The sequence below is a fragment of the Rhinolophus ferrumequinum genome, chromosome 9 (genome assembly GCF_004115265.2).
Source record: "Rhinolophus ferrumequinum isolate MPI-CBG mRhiFer1 chromosome 9, mRhiFer1_v1.p, whole genome shotgun sequence".
NCBI lineage: Eukaryota > Metazoa > Chordata > Mammalia > Chiroptera > Rhinolophidae > Rhinolophus > Rhinolophus ferrumequinum.
Genome location: NC_046292.1, coordinates 64,736,619 through 64,754,346, shown reverse-complemented (window position 1 = coordinate 64,754,346; position 17,728 = coordinate 64,736,619). Strand labels below are relative to the sequence as shown.

The following is a 17,728-nucleotide window of genomic DNA, read 5'->3' as shown; positions in this document are numbered from 1 at the left end:
GAGAATGACAGATTTTCTTCTCCCGACCATATGTGGGGACAGAGTCCCAGAGAGCAGTTTCCAGGCTCACGACTTCACGTGGAGAGGTGCTGGCTCGGGTGGTGGATGGCCATCAGCTGTGACTGGTCGGCCGTCAGCTGTGACCAGTTGGCCGTTGGACACTGATATAACTGTCATGGCTATGCTAGGAAGGGTGGACTGCAGTTCGCAAGGAGTTGGATGGTTGGCAAGGAGGCGGACAACGGATTGCGCATCGTGTGGAGCCTGCTTCCTATATCCCCAGCCAAGCCGCCAGAGAGAATATAGTGGTATGAACCTCCTATCCATGGCTCCGTTGGTGTTCCTTTTTGGCCTCACCATATCCTGCATTGTTGTGTGGGGAGTGAGAGCTGAGTCCCTGCATGACACCATATTAGATTCAGAAGACAGTATTAAGCAATATCTTTGTTACTGAAATGTGTCTCTCGTAGCACAGATATGGGCTCTGTGTGCTGATACTTGGTGAACTGGCTGAGTTGGAAGCAAACAAATTCTAGGATTCGTAGGAATGTTTGTTTCACATGTAAACTAGCTATGTGAATACACATTCGTTGGTAGGGATATAAATACAGGTCTTGATTAGTGGTAAGCATCATCATTAAAACTAGTAATTGCTACCATTTGGAGAGGTTTGGAGACAGATGTATCTCAGTTTAAACTGATAGCTTAAGTAATTGCAGCATTTGTTTTGTTTTGTTTCCAAGTGAAAACAGGGCTGTTTCTGGTTGTCCTGTGTTTGCACCATGCAGCCAGGGAAGAGAACCTTTTTCCTCTTTGTAAGAGAATAGTTTGTTTTCTGCCTGCAATGTAAACTTTGTAAGAATTGCAAATAATGTTTGAAACACTAAGAAGAAAAAGGGGTTTATTTAAGGTTTAAGATAAATTCCTGGAATCGAAATCTTTAGCTGCTTAATATATTCAATTCTAGAAACTTCTACCCTATTTCTTTCTTGTGGCACAGTGAATGGATTCAGTGTCCTAATCATGACACCATTCCTGAAGTATGTTAAGTCTTACAGTAAAATGTCAATTAACCAACCAACACGATCATCATTACTTGTAATTGTAAAAATAGTAATGTTACTACTGTTATTATTATCATCAGAAAGACCTGTATTCCTAATGTGACTGCTACTAATTAACTCTGTGACTATAGCTTCAATACCTGGACTGCAGACCTCAAGCATGGCTGGGAGGCCGTAACATTTATTGAGCATGTACTACGTGCCACAGACTGTTTGGCACCTTACGTGGACTATTTCATTTACTCTTCACAGCAATCTTATGAACATGAACAGTAGTATTACCCATGTTTTGGAAAGTGGGAAACTGAAGCTGAGAGAGATTGAATAATGTACCTGAGATCCCGTGGTTTCTATGTGGCAAAACTAGGATTTGATCCTTTACTGGGCTAAGTTCACTCTACCATTCTGCATATAAATGTTCATGAGCTTTTTCAGCTGTAAGTTATCGACCGACCTATAGAAATGTCAGTGTATGAAAAGAGCATTGATTCTCTCATCCAGAGCAGGAGGGGGATTTCACATTCCCATGGATTTCCTTGAAAACCTACATAATCTCATTGATTTCATAAGTAACAGGGTTAGCAGACTCTTTCAGAAGTGTCACATGACAAAGGTGATATAATATTAAAATCATCACCCATTGTTTATATAAATGTGCATAATATCACAATGCATTTTAAAAAAGCATTCCACACAAAGCAGATTTTCATTTATAATATTTAAGTGCTACTTCACTTTCCCATAAGGGAAACAATCCTTTATGCATTCTGGACCATGGACTTAACAGTCCTTGCTTTCATATTTCTTCTTTTATAAAACGCTGATCTGGGAGGGGAAAAAATCTTAGCCCGTCTCATCCAACATTGCTTCTCTTGCATTTTATTCAAACCAAAGACTTTTAGGAAGAACATCCATTTCTCCTAAGAATTAGTCTGGTTATACTTGAAGACACACTCTAATTCTTTCCATTTCTTGTATTTCTTAAATATTTTACATCCACATTTAATATTTCTTTACCCAAAGTAATGCCCCATACTTTTGGGTTGGCACTAATGGTTTTCAAAATATTTTCCCCTTGAATATATATTCCAAAATATATAATCTGGTCCTAGGCTACAGATACTTTGTTCTACGCATTGCATATGGTGGTTATAAAAGTAGAGAAAATAAAAAAGAAATTCTCTGAGAAGAAAATGATCAGTAATTACGATGAGCAGATACTACCCTAAATTCCTAACTTTGAGGCAGTTTAGACATCAAAGTGTTTTTGCATTTTTTTTTCAGTTTTATTCAATGTTAACACAAACTATTCCATTAATTTAAAGAACTGTTAGGATTGCTGTGGAATCTTTAAACATGACTACAGCTTCTTCTGAGGAAAGAAATGATTTGTATGTCATCCAACTAAAGCCTTCCAGTCAATTTACTTCCTAAGTTAAAATCTGGAAATCAGAGCTGGACAGATAGACTCAAAAGAAAGAGTAGCAATGAAAGAGAAAGAAATTGGTTCTTTTTTTTTTTTTATGACGTCACCACATTGATCAAGAAATTGGTTCTTGAATCGCCCCCTACACACACTCAACAGATACAGATACACAGGAATATTTATGTAATAATCTGTGCGCAAACATTACACAAAATAAAATAGAAGGAAAATAACTGACTAGTTCATATGGTTAACAAAGTTTTAGTGTTTTCTTGAACAACATGGGAGAGATGTACTATATCATCATAAATGTTAAAGCCTAAGAACTGTATGTCAGGAAATATAATTCTAGAAGATGCAATTCAAAAGGTAAATTTAGAAAATTTCATTTTGAAATTCTTGCCAATATGAAACATTTGAGATCTTTGAATAAATAAAAGTGTGACTATGTTGGAAATCTTATTTTAGAGCAAGAGGGTCAAATATAATTGTTTGGATTCATTTCCCTAATGTATGAGAGCCAACGGAATCAAGTGTAGTTATATTGAGTGCTGCTATTAATCACACGCTCTTATTATTTTCAGGTCTGCCAGGAAACAGCTGTGGCAGACTGACCAGGCTGGCACAGAGCAATCAGAAATGCGAGCACCCTTTCCAGGCAAAGACCTAGATAAGCCTCAGAGAAGGAGTCATGGACAGACTGGACAAATTAGAGGTGTTGGAAGCTAAAAACCAAAGGGTTTATTGTCTGGGGAAATAAGTATAACCCTCACCATGATCTTTCACAAAAGTCATTGAGTGCATAGTCATTCTTCATACAGTTGACAATTGTTTCAGCCTAAACCTTGTTTTAATATATTTTTTCAATGTGACTGGAGCAGGAGTCGGAGTCAATGGGGCACATGGAGTCTTAAAGGAATTAATAATGTCATTGCTTATGTGGTGCTGTTGTTTTATCTTCTTTTAGGTTTTACATACACACATGATGTACTCTCTTTCAATGATATATTTCTTGGTAACATTTTTTTTTTAACATTAGGAAATGCCATTTAGTGTGCTACTATGATTTTCTAACAGTTTTAGACTAGAATTTCGTCCAATGAAAAATGAGGGAAGTTGCCAGAGGAAGTTCAGGAAAAGTGAATCAGAGTAGAAACTTTGCTTTCACTCCTGAAATACCTGTTATTCCCATAAAAATGGCTCTATACTAATATATTAATATATTAATGATTTAATATCAACACATTAATATATTAATGTATTAACATATTAATAATTAATATAATACTAAGTTCTGTAAAGGAATTTGGGTGGAGATACACTAAAAGGTCTAGGAAAAATATATCTCTGGAGAGAATTCTCCCCCAGTCAGACTCTCTTGAGTCTCCGACCTCCTGCCACATCTAGTGTCAGGAATACATTGCTTGTAGTGATTGTTTTTTAATGAGAAGAGGGAAGAGTCAGGGAATAAATCTCTAAATTTCAAAGGCAAACTCCAACATACCTTTATTGAAGTTTATATATATGTTTGAAATTAATGGGCTCTCTGGTGATGCTGTAGCTTTTGGAATTCATTCAGAAGGGTTTTAAAATGGGAATGCTGTCAGATTGTGAACTTAAGTGGTATGACCGGTGCCACTATAACACTTTACTACAGAGGCATGATACCCCTTATAACAAACATCCCCTGGCCATATTTTACTGATTTTTAAAAACTTCACACACACACACACACACACACACACACGTTTGAAGGGCAGACCAAAATAAAATATCATAGTACTTAGTGGGGCAATCTACTGTACAAATGAGTCCCTTTTATTTTATCTTGTTTGGTGTTTGGATTCAGATTATCCTAGGTCTTTGGCTATGACGTTCAAATTGATTAAAGTTCCTTGCCAGAGAAAAGTCAGTTGCTTTCAAATCAGTTGGTAGCCTCCCTTTAGTTCACTTCACAAATGAACAATATAGAATCTGTGCTAAATAGCTAGAACAATGAGCCATTACACAAAAGGAATGAAAAACAGGTAACTGGGATGGCAGAGGTGAAAAATTAATAGACAATGGGCTCCTCTTAGTTCTTGGAACTTCCATGTTTTATTTGAACAGGTAAGCTAAGCTACAGTAGGTACGAAATGATCACACTGTAAAACTCTAAGATTCTGCTCAAAGGGAATATGGTTGGGTGGGATTCAAATGGTGCACTCTTAGTGTTATGCAAAACATGTCACGAGAGTGTCTGTGTTTCTGTATGGTTTGCAGGGAAGAGATGTTACTCTTCCTACTAAAAGTCAGAACAAAACACCCCTTCCAGCACCATGTGGCTCAAAGCACCTCAAATAACCTGAGCATCCACAGGAAAGAGAACACACTATGTAGATTTCACTAGCTCCTGGACCAGCAAACCAAGAAAGGAAGATCATTCTGCCAACTGATGCACATTTGAGTAAATTCATGAGACTGAGAATAAAGGACCAGAACAAAGCAAAGATCCTGGCATACACAGACTTGGGAAGGAAACAGTGGCAGCAGAGATCAACAAAGTTTGGGTAATAAAAGAGAGGAAATACATACTGGATCAGAACTGAAAATTTTCTTCAATATCTAAGGTAAGGGTTTTTATTAGTTTCCCTGTTGAGGAGAGATTGAGAGATTTTATCATTTGGAATCTGTTGTACATAAACATGACTTAGTTAGCTACTTGACAAGTGTATATAGTTCTCTTCCCAAAGTGAATATTGAGTCATTTTTATGAATATTTTTGTCAACTTCTCAAAGTCCCCAGTAAATGATTGGCCTGGGCCCTCTACCTGGTTATTGCAGCCAGAGTAAGCATCCCTACTACTTTAACAAATTTTGTGTCAATAACTAAAGTGCATCATCTTCTAAACCCAAAAATTAATCTTACCTTCCAGGACCCATATTTTAAAATGAGTAAAGTTTAAGCATGTATCTCTGAAATGTTTCATCAGTTTCCAAGGAATCATGGCCATTTGCACCAATATCAAAAAATCCTTCAGGTTGCTCTAGTCTAATGGATAGAGAAGAAAATTAGGCTAAATCCAAATTCCTGAAAGACGCTCTGTGATCTTTCCAGCCTCATCTCTATGTTGTAGCCATCCCAGCTGCAGGCCCCTGATAGCAGTGCCAGAGCTTTTCATATCCCTACTGCTTTTGTTACCCTGGATTGGTTTGAACTTTCTCATCTACTTGGCAAATACCTACTCATTCTTAAAGATCTGAGATTTGCATGTTCCCACTCAGTCTCAATAGAATTGCAAACTATCTCCTTTGTGCCCCAACTGCCCTTTATCACCAGTTAGTTATTCCTTCTTTTTCTATCACCTATACCAGTTGGTTTTTCTTATTAGGTTCTTTCCATAGCGGGTTATAAGCTCCTTAAGAGTAGTAATTATGCCATATATCTTCATACCCCAGGTTTTAGAACATTGCCTGATACATAGTAGGCATTCAATTTATTATTTAGTTATGCATTCATTCATTTCTTCCTTCATTCCTTCCTTCAATAAATATTTAAGCATGGCATTTTAATTAAGCCACAATTGTTCTGCACAGGCACATATGAACATGAGTACTTACTCATTAAGATACTTTACAGGCAGTCAATAAGTATGATGTTTGGTAACTAAGTCAAGAATGGGTTGACACGTTAATATATGATCACTAGTCTGGCTGCCTCACAATTACTTGTAGTACTTGTTAACAATGCAGATTCCTGAGCCCCACCTTAAACATATTCAATCAGAATATCTAGGCATTTAGTATAAATATTCTCAAGGTCCATCCATGTTGTTGCAAATGGTAATATTTCATTCTTTTTTATAGGTAAGTAATATTCCATTGTATAAATGTACCACAGTTTCTTTATACAATCATTTAATGATGGGCATTTCAGTTGTTTCCATATCTTGGCTATTGTGAATAGCGCTGCAATAAACATAGGGGTACATATACTTGTATTTTTTCGAATTAGTGTTTTGGATTTCTTTGGCTATATACCCAGGAGTGGAATTGCTGGGTCATAAGGTAGTTCCGTTTTAAATTTTTTGAGGTACTTCCATACTGTTTTCCATAGCGGCTGCACCAATCTGCAATCTCACCAACAGTGCACAAGGGTTCCTTTTTCTCCACATCCTCACCAACACTTGTTGAGAAATAAGTCAGACTGAGAAAGACAAATACGATATGATCTCACTTATATGTAGAATCTAAAGAACAGAACAAATGAGCAAACAAAACAGAAATAGACTCGGAGATATAGAAAAAAAAACTGTTGGTTACTAGATGGGGAAGGGATTAGAAAGAGCAAATTAGTAGACACAATATAGTCACGGGGATATGAAATACAGTATGGGGACTATAATCAACAATGTTGTAAAGATTATGTAAGGTGCCAGATGGGCACTGGACTTATCACGGGATCTCTTCATAGACTGTGTAGATCCATGACCAATGTTCTGTACACCTGAAGCTGAAGTAGAATAATAATGTATGTCAATTATAAGTAAATATATATGTATATATTACATACACACACACACACACACACACAGATAGTCACAGGAAGTGGAGTATAGCATACAGAGGATAGTCAATTGTATTGTAACAGTTATATGTCAGAGGGGTAGCAGCTCGGGGGAGGGGGTTATTAATGTGTGAGGGGTGTAAGTATCTAACTAGTATGTTGCTTTGTACACCTGAAACTGATTAAAAAAAAGACTATCAGGAATTAAGACTCAGGCATCTGTAATTGTAAAAAGCAACTCATGTGAGTTATATGCACACTAAAATTTGGGAATCATTGGGTTCCAAAGAGTATAGACTTTAGAATTCGATGGATTTGGGTCAGGGTTCCAGCTCTGCCATTTATGAGCTGTATGACCTTTGAAAAGTAAATTAACCTCTCAGAGCTTCAGTTTTCTTACTCGTAAAATCAGTATAATAATATCTCCTCATTGGGTGGTTGAGAGGATTGTTACATAAGATACATGAAAGCACCTAGAACTGTACCCCATTACCTAAAAGTGCTTGGTAATATCAATTTCTTTCTAGTCCTCCTACTCTAGCTTTACCTTGCTCCTCAAGGTCTCTTCATCAATCAGAACATGTGAAAGTAAATACGACACCTGTTCCTTAGTTATCCTCCGTGCAAAATCCAAGCAATCCTGACATCATGATAATTTTGAATATGATTGCTTGAAATGTGCTAAAATATTCATACAATAATACATGTGCTAAAATATTCATATTGCTTCTTTCTCTACTCAGGGAACTAATCAGACTTTGATATGCGTTAATCTTTACTTTGACAGAAGTGGCTATTCCCTTTCGAATATATGCCAAGGCTTGCAATAATGTGACAGGATATGTAGGCATTCGTTGCCTCCCTACTTATTTCAGGGACTGGCCTGTGCAAATTAACTTTTTCTTCTCTTTCATGGAAAAACAGATATTTTTTATGATCTTTCATAACATCACCACTATTGTTGCAAGAATCTTATTCCAAATTATGAAAAGCTTCCTTCCATTTCTACACCTCAAAAAATACTCTTATCATTAGTTTGTTTTTCTTTTTTGAAAAAGTGTGGGAGCTGCATACATTTGGAAATTGTTGGAAAAGATAAAATAGAAATGTTCCATGTTGAATTTCCTAATGTTCTTTGTAATGAGAGAGGCATTTTAACTAAAGGTACTGATAGAGAATCACGAGTACGAGTCGGATGTGCTACCACAGGCAGATTATTATCTACAATCAGTTTGCATCTGACTTTTGATGTTATTGCATCATTGGTTTCTATAAATTAGGTTCTCTGTTAAAATTTATAGGATGTTATATGAGTATTCATGTAAATACACTAAATATCTGACATAAATTGTTGGAAAATTGTAGTGCTGATGTAACATGGGGGAAACAAACTTTATAAAAGAACCAAAGATATAATGGAACATGAGAGAAGCAAGACATTTTATTTGGCCTCATTAATACTTCCAAATGGCAAGTATTATTCAAACGCGTTCTAAAGGAAAAGTGTATACCATAACTTGCCTTACATTTGAAATTTTAAATCTTGATTTTTTTTTTCTTACTATATTCTTACCTCAGCTTTCTCACTCCTAAATTACCTTCTAAATAAGATTCCAAGTTCAAGCAAATGTTTTCCAGTTGCTAGGCAACTATTTCACCTAATTGCGAGTTTTCTGTAGTCCACCTACATCTGGACTCTTTTTCAATAGTAAAACAATAACCTTTGCCCTTATACTATATAATATTGAGAAAATTAACATAGAGTTAGTTGAAAATTTGTCTTAAAAAAACTGAATATATATATATATTTAAAAACCCACTAAGTTCATTTCTGGATAGAGGCATGTAAACCTGTCAGTTTATAATTTCAAATATAAACTCTAGCTTTCCTAGAATACCATTCCAGTAGAGGGCTCTAGCTTGCTTTAACTTTAACATGTTACAGAGGAGAAGTCATAGGGAGGCTTTTAAAGAAAAACTTGCAACATAACATTTGAAATGCAGAGTTTCCCCCCTAGCACAACTATGCAAGTGTGTACGTATCTATCTATTTCGTTGTCCCTGCTCAATTTATGGATCTACCTTTCTCTGGTTACACAAACTCATTTTAATCCGTTTATTATATCTTTTTGATTCTTCACTAGTATATTCTCCATGTTAGTTATTTCAAACTATCCACATACTCCTCAGGAGCCCAATCCAGATATTTCCCTCAATCTTGAAACTTTTATTTGTTCTTTTACTGACTTACATAAATAATACATGCTCATTGTAAAAAAATAAAAATGGAAACAATTTTTTAAAAGGATAAAATTTAATTTATCATTACTAATTTCACCACCCAGAAATTATTTTTATGTTACTATTCTATCACTATTTTGGTATATTTACCTTCAGTTTTTATTCTAGAATATATGATATACACTATACACATGTATGTATTGTATTGTATTGTATATAGTTTCTCATCCTGTTTTTTCCATTTAAAATATTTGAAGAATTTTCTGCATTAGGAAATATCCTTCAAAATGTCATTTTTTTCATTGTTGGATAATATTACACTATATGAATGTGCCATAATTTGTTTATTTAGAAATAGAATAATCCTGTGGTGATCACTCTTATGCATATGTTTTCATGGGAAGACCTGAATATATATACTATTTCCCTAGAATATAGTTCTAGAATCAAAATCACTGATCAAAAAATATAGCATTTTTAAGGCTCTTAACGCATAAGGGCAAATTTTCTCTAGTTGTACCTAATTTGCTCTCCTCCTGCTGGTCTAAGAGTACCTGCTTCACTCTACCGTCATTAACATTGGATATTATACTTTCTTTAAAAATCTTTGTCATTTGCTTTAAAAAAAAAAAAACATGGGAGCTTATTATTTTAATTTGCATTTCTTGAATGGAGTTGGTTAATTTAATTTGTTTGAGCCCATTTTATTTTTTCCTATGTAAATTGCGTCTTCCCTTTGCCCATTTTTCTACATTTCTATATTTATCTCATTTCTTATTGACTTACAAGAAATCTTCATGTGTTATAGATCTTGACATTCTGCCAAAAAAAAAAAAAAAATGACCTGCATTCTGAAAATATCAAGGTCATGAAGTAAGCAACTATCCCAGTTTTCCTTAAGCTCAGCTAAATCTCGAGGTCTCAGATCAATCTGTCTTGATCAATATGATCTGTGCTAATCTCCACATATCTTAAAAAAACTCCATACATTTAAACCTTCCATTTTTTATTTTTTGCTGAGCAAAGTCCTCTTCTCCCCCAAACAAATATACTCCATTTGAGGGTATGTATACCCTTTGGCATCTTCTGCATGATAAGAACTCTATTAACTCTAGCATCTATCCTCTTCTTATACTCAAAGAACCTGAGATACATTTTAATAATAACTCCATTTCATACAGAATTCAAATATTCAGATTCCACATGGTGAATAGAAAAGCAAATATTTTTAATCCTTAAGTAATTAATGGAGAAATGAAGTCAGAGATTAGGTGAGCAACTTAAGATCTGCTTAAGTCTCATCTGTTTTTTCCACTAAACCAAAAACTATCCGTCCTTTAATTGACCGGTAGTCAAAACTAGAAAAAACTATAGTTTAAGGCTATTTAAGAATTGACTGTCTTCCCTCAGTCCTGGATTTCTAGGAGGATTCCAGAAAACTGTGGCTATTTGTTACAAAAATTGGAGGGGTGAGGGTTTTATAGTGGCTAGCCCTGCCATGTGGCTTAGACCTGTCATGAGGATTTTACAGTGGCTAGGCCTGTCTCTAAGTGACCAAAGTGACCATCACTAGTAATCAGATATATCGACATACGTATACCCAATATGATGCTCTGAGAAAGACACAACATCACTACAGTGGTATTTATGCTGAAAATATGTAACCTGAATCTAATCATGAGAATACATCCAAATTGAGAGACCTACAAAATGACTGACCAGTGCTGCTAAAAATGTCAAGTCATGAAAGACAAAAGAAGACTGGAATTTCCACAGATGGGAAGAGACTAAAGAGACATGACAATTTTTTTAATCTCTTCGTTAATTTATTAATTAACTTAACAGAGTGTAGAATCCTGGATTAGATCCTGGACCAGCCAAAGGACATTTGGGAAATCTGACAAAATTTCTATAAAATCTGTGGATTAGCCAATAGTATTGTAGCAGTGTTAATGTCCCGCTTTTGATAATTGTACAGTGGTTATGTAATGTATTAACAATAGAGAAAGTCAGGGGGAGGGTATACAGGATTTCTCTGTACTATTTTTGTCACTTTTATGTAAATCTAAAATTATTTCAAAACAAAATATTGAAAAATTGAGGGAAAGGAAGATGAATTAAATTCTATATATTTCAGAAGAAAATTCCCAATATTTTTCCTGGAGGAAAAATTCCCAAAATTCCAAGGATCACATCAATCATTTCCATTCATCAATATGGTCATTTTAACCTCTATAATGTGTGTGTAATGTGAGATGCCTTTCAGCATGTGGAAGGGTCATTTGCTGTGGATGGTGCACCTAATACACAAGGAGAATTTGGAGAAATGATTTTCAGGGTATACAGCAGTCATTCATTAAGCAGACATGCCAAGTCGTATTTTAGGTGCTGAAAATAAAATGATGAGCAACATAATAGAACCCTGGCCTCCTAGAATGTCCAGTCTTATTAAAAAGGAAGTAAAATCAGAACTTAAAAACAAATTTTTTTAATTAAAGTTTATTGGGGAGACAATTGTTAGTTAAGTTACATAGATTTCAGGTGTACAATTCTGTATTACATCATCTATGAATCCCATTGTGTGTTCACCACCCTGAGTCAGTTTTCCTTCCATCACCATATATTTGATCCCCTTTACCCTCATCTACCACCCTCTTCCCCCCTTACTCTCTGGTAAATTTTTTTGGCAAAAACTGGAAGGTCGACTTCTCAGTATGAAAATGCTGTTGGGGAAATGGGGTCTTAAGTCAGAAAAAGAAATTTGTTAGAAAAATTGAAGAAGGTACGGCTGTCGTCTGTTACCATGCTCTTGATGCGTAAATGCAGACCATTATTCCATGCTTGTAAGTGGGGAGAAGAGCAGAAGTCAGAAAAGTGGATTACCGGATAGAAAAATCACCAGAAAGTAATAAGTGGGACAGACTGAAAGGAAAGAGTGAAGGGAGGAAAGGTAGAAATGAGAACCGTTGCAGTCAGTTTATAACATGACTTAGGCCACAATCACTGCAAGAAAAGCTGGCAAGTTGGAGATTAGTAAAAACTCCGCAGAGCTGAGATTAATTACAGGTGTGTCTGCAAAGAGGCTAGGGGAAAGGATTGAGGATGGAAGACACGCAAGAAGAAAACATCAAATTGAGGACTGCTGAAACAGGGAATGGTAGGTACATGGACACTTCGACCAAGGGAGACTAGTCACCTACAAGTTTTGGAAACTGGAGGAAGGAACGCGTGGGAAACAAGAGAGTCCAGGTGGTGCCAGGGTGGCTGCGTGCGTGACCGGGGTGCGGCCAGCGCCGGGGCTTGCGGACCCGGGGCACCCCGGCTGGGTGCGCGTTGTGGGAAGGTTGCGGGGCGGACGGGGGCGGGTGTGCGCTATGTTTGGTGATGTCATTGCAAGTCAGTGAGCGGTGAAATTTAACACCGGCCGGATTTGCTTGGCTCCTCTTCTTCCAGGGGAAGCAGCCGGCGGCAGTCAACGCTGAGCGCCTTCAGTTGCCACCGGCCCCCTCACACCGACTAGATTTTTCGAAGTGGGTGTGTGTGCTTGTCTGACAAATGTTCCGGCGCGGGTTATTTCCAAGGACTTCCTCTCAACCTCCCCCCACCCCCCTTCATCTCCTTCCCTCCCCCTCACCCCTTTCTCCTCCCAGGCCCAAAGCAGAGGACTCCACTGGAGTCACAGAGTCGCCTTTGAACCGCAAGTGAACTCGAGGGCTGCACTCGCAGCGAAGCTCCCACTGCTGCCAGCGCCCCGCCGCCGGCCAGTGAGGTCTCCCTCCTCGCCCGCCCTCCCAGGGCAGCGCTCCCCCCGGGCTCACCCGTTTCCTAGCTAGGGAGCTAAGAAACCTAGCTGTCTACCCTTCGGGTGCTATTTCTCTCCTTCCCCATCTCCTCCTCCCTTTTGTTGTTGTGGTGGTGGTTTTGGAGCATCATTTTCATGTGATTTTGTTTTCCTTTTTCATGGACAGTACCTGCACCCCTAGCAGCTCGGAGTTGGCTTCTGTTTTCCGTTAGCGCTTCGCTGCACGGACAAATGCATACAAATGCATTTAGGAGCCCACAGGACAAGGCGTGGAAAGGTCTCCCACACGGCAGAAACGTAAGTAGCCCACCCGCCGGGGCAGGGGTTAGACCAACCCTTCTCCCCACCCCCTGAATCCGCTGAGTGGGTTGGAGATCTGTGCTCCCGCTCCTTGGCACTTTTTGAAGTTGGGAGCCGCGTGCAGCCGTGGCATCCTCCTCTTGTCTCCTCAATTTGTAAAATACCGTGTTTGAAAGGAAGCCTTCTGCCAGCGGCTCTCTCAGACAGTTTATGCTAAAGAGATCCTGCAGCTCCCGAGCGAAAGCTGGCTGACTCGAGTCCCGACGCAGGCGGGAGCGCCTCCCGCGGCTCCGGAGCTGGGCTCCTACGCCCTCCTGGGCTCCAGCTCCCACAGCCCTCGCGCCCTCCTTCCCTTCTCCTCCCTTGGGGCCCTGGCTAAGGTCCCGCTTCTCTGCGGTGCTCCTCTGGGCGTCCTGCCTGGGGATTGCTGGGGCGCTAGAGGTGCCTGGGCTCTCTGTGCGCGCAGCTTGGACTGCCAGGCACAGGCGTGGAGCGGGGTTGCGGAATAGGGAAAGAGGGTACCCGCGGAACCTCAGGCATCAGGGCGCTGCTAGACACAGGACTCAGAGGCAATTGCCTCGGGCCCTTTGGAGGCCAACAAACGTGCTGCCCCTCTGGGTCCGGGGCTGCGCCCTGATCACTGGCTTGTCACTGGGGAAGGGGCTGGACGCGGGGGTCGGGATGCTTTTTCCGGGGAGTGTTCGCTGGGGCTCTGGCACCCCATCTTCTTTTGGGGAGCTTTACCTGCTCCCACCCCCTCACTGGGAAAAGAGCGTGGATGGGGGCGTGGGGGTGCATGGCCTTGGCTGGCTGCCCTGGTCCCTCGGGAAGAGGTCAGTGGGGTATGCAAGTTTGCTTCTGGCCCCGGGGGCGAAAGGGACCAAAGTGGCTGTGGTGGTTCTCTGCCTAGAGGCTGCCCCTCCGAAGAGTAGGTGGGAGGAAGGCAGGGGGCGGAACTGACGGTGGCAGCTGAGGGAAGGCGGAGGCGGGGTGCGGAGAAAGACCGCCTTGTGGCAGTGTTTGTATGAACATGTGCTTCCCAGCCGCGTGCAGCCGAGCCAGTCTAGAGCTCGCCTGCTCTCTCCTTCGACCCCTGGAAGCCCCCGAAACTGGGCTTCCCGACTGACGGAGGATGCACCTCCCCAGTTGCCGGCATCCAGAGGAATCAGTGAGGAGGAACCTCTGCAACCCTGTGCGTGCGGCGAGGTGCGGGGGGCGGGCAGGGAGACCTAGGTCCAAGAAGAGGTCAGGCTCTGCGGGCCGCCTTCCTCAAAGAGGCTTAGGCAGGTTCCACTGGCTTCCCAGGCAGGTTTCCCGTTGCTTTTCTTGATAAAAGCCCCATCTGAATGGAATCCACGAGAAAGTGAGACCGGGGGCGCAGCAGGTCCTGCGGGACCGGGACCGGGAGCATCCTCCCGCTGAATGGTGGAATGAGCTGGGGCCCCCGGGATGCAGAGCCACCAGGAGAGGCTGGGTGAGGCCCTCCACCTCGCAGCTTCCCTGCCCATCCCTGCGCCCTTCTTTCTCTCTCTGCCAGCTCCCGCCCCTAGGGCTTTCTCTTTGCGGCTAAGGCCTTGTCCCTGCCTTGGTAGTTGTGACCAACCTCTGAATTAAAGCAGATCTTCTGCTCCTGGCCTCTGTCTTGTCTGGTTTACACTTCCCTTCCAGACGCTCCCAGAAAAGGCCCTGCATAAATTCTTGGGCAGTTTGGGGTTTGTAAATTGGGTCCAGATGATTGGGGGGAGGGAGGCAGAGAAACCAAACAGAGTGGATTACACCGAGGAACTTCTGAGGAAAAATTAGACTACTTGGAATAGGAAAAGAACCCTTGTGGAGAGACTTCGGGGTGGGTAGCAGATCGGGGTGAAGGCATTGGTCTCCCCTGCCCTCCTGGAGTGCCTCTCTGCCAGGGACCTTGCAGCCTCTTCCATATCCAGTTTGTTCCACTACAGTTGCCAGTGGGGGTAGGTGGTACAGAATTAAGGGTAATTCAAGGTTACATCAGATTGCAGCCCCTCACAGCTCCAACCACACATATGCAAAGTGGAGAAAAAATAGTTGCTTATTGAGCTGTGAAAATTGTTTCACAAAAATATCCAATTTCCCTAAAAAAGCAACAACCAAGAGTTCTTTGGTTTGCAAAAAAAAAAAAAAAGATACCCACCCTATAGGGAGGGAACTTGGGAGAAGCAGCTGATTAGCTGATGATAATGTCATGCAACTGAGTTAAACCTTAGGATCCCCTAATGAAATCCCTGAGGTTTTCATTTTCACCACCCTTTTGAGTTGACCTTTTGCAAGAGGGGCAGTTTTTGTTTTTTTGTTTTGTTTTGTTTTTTTAAATCACAATTCTGATTAGTCATCCCAAAGCATTTACAGTTTAAAACTGTATCCTTAAAGACGTTTTATTTCATGGGACTACTTTCAGATATGTTACCTAATGTGAATCTGTGGAATTAATAAGAGGAAATTAGAACCAAAAGTCAGTGTTAGATACATTGCTTTAACATATTATTGGAAAGTCTCCCAGGCAGGCTATCATGGTACATAAAGGGTTTCTATAACCAAAGAAGGGAGAAATTTTTGGGTATAAAGACCTGTTTCCTAGTTGGCATGAAATTCTTTCTTTCTTTCTTTTTTTTTTTTTTTTTGAGTTGCTTAGTTATCTTTGTGTTCAAGGAAATGTTTAAAATAAACTGATGTCTCAGGGAGAGGAATTGTAATTTATGGAAAGTGATTTTGAATGTTGTTTAGACTTTCTGCTTGGTAATTTGTGAAGTTGCAGGAAAAAAATAAATTGTATTATGGGAATTAGAATAACTGCTAGTTTCCTTGTCATGCTTTGCAACTATGACTTATTTTAGAATTTGTAATTCTGATTGCGAAGTAAAGACCATTTCATTTTCATTCTCATAAAAGGCTAACATTATTCTGTCATTTATTCACTCATCATTCATTCATTTATTCAAAAAATGTTTACTGAGCTCCAACTATGTGCCTAGCATGGCTCTAGGCAGAAGGGATACAATAGTTGAGCAAAACAAACACAATTGCTGCCCTCCTAATGTGCCCAATTTACTGTAGGAAACAAAAAATAAAACAACCAACTACAACAAAACGAGATAAGGGTGTGTACAGGACAACACCTACCAGCCTTGGGTAAGTAGGAATGAGAGAGAGGGGTGAAACTGGAAGGAAAGGCATTAGACCAAAGGAAATGAAATCTAGACTGAAACCTAAGTGGGAAAGGCATGGACCTTTCCGGACAGAGAGAACAGTAAATTGTTCATAGGGAAGACAGCACAGTGCATTTGAGGGCCTGAAAGAAATGAAGTTGGTTGCAGCACACATTCTAGGTAGCTGTGGATCTGAAGAGAGAAACAGAGACCAGATCGAAAAGGCCTTTAAACCAGGTTAGTTTCTCAGCTAAATAAATGGAGGTTATGATGGCCTGACTTCTTGATCTTGGGTTCAGTGCGAAAGTAGAAGATGCTAGAGAAGATGTGTATTTGTTGAAACTCAGACCACCTGATATTTTTATTGACTGATTCATTCATTCATTTAAACATTTTTATTTAACAGTAGTATGTACCAGGGAATTTGCAGTGCTAGGCAGCAATCAGCTTAATAATCTCTGTGGTCTTATGAGGACAGGATAGTTTAGATGTAGGTGTTCTTCCTTGCTACTGACTGGACTCTAGGCATTTTGATCCCTGGAAGTCCTTAAGCGTTTACCTCCCATGTACTTCATGAATTGCCTGCGTGCTTGGAATTTAACCAGAAGTTCTAGTATGCTTCACACTGGATTGGTTATACAAGTAGGTACCTGTTGAGTTGAACTGATACTCTAAGAAATTTATTGTGTATAAGTTAGTGATATTTTACTCCCTGAAATCATCCAACTTTATCCCCACTGCTGGGATGGGAACTATTTTTCAGTTATTTTGGGAACAAAGGACAGAAATTTTACTATTTCTGGATCTTAGCAGCTAGTAAAGAACAAAATCTGTGAAGCTGTCATAACTTAAAGACGTTTTTGGCTTGTAAACATAGTGTGATGGAAATTGTTGAAATTATTGATGTATATCACATGTGTGTGCTTTTCAGATTAGTTCACCCTTTCTGATTGGCTTAAATAAAACACAACGCATAAAAAAAGTTTCCTACTCACAAGATAAACAAGTCCTTCTTACTATTATAAATTGGATCTATGTAGGAATGAGCATCAGTAGCCTGTAGACATATATCATAATACCTGAGGGCCTCATGGGTGCCCTGAAGAAAAAGACACCTGGGATTCCCTAAAGTAACTTAGATGCTTCAGATAAAGAGAAAATTGAAGAGCTCCA

At 39.8% G+C, this 17,728-nt stretch overlaps 1 protein-coding gene across 1 annotated transcript in view; it reads left to right on the top strand.

Moving 5' to 3' along the window:
* The first annotated feature begins 13,088 nt into the window (after nucleotides 1-13,088).
* The window catches only part of COL24A1 (collagen type XXIV alpha 1 chain), a 303,518-nt gene continuing 298,878 nt past the window's right edge, over nucleotides 13,089-17,728 (top strand). Inside the window, exon 1 of the mRNA XM_033113285.1 lies at nucleotides 13,089-13,376. Coding sequence (XP_032969176.1) covers nucleotides 13,321-13,376 — 56 coding nt within the window. The 5' untranslated portion in view covers nucleotides 13,089-13,320. The remainder of the gene's footprint in view (nucleotides 13,377-17,728) is intronic.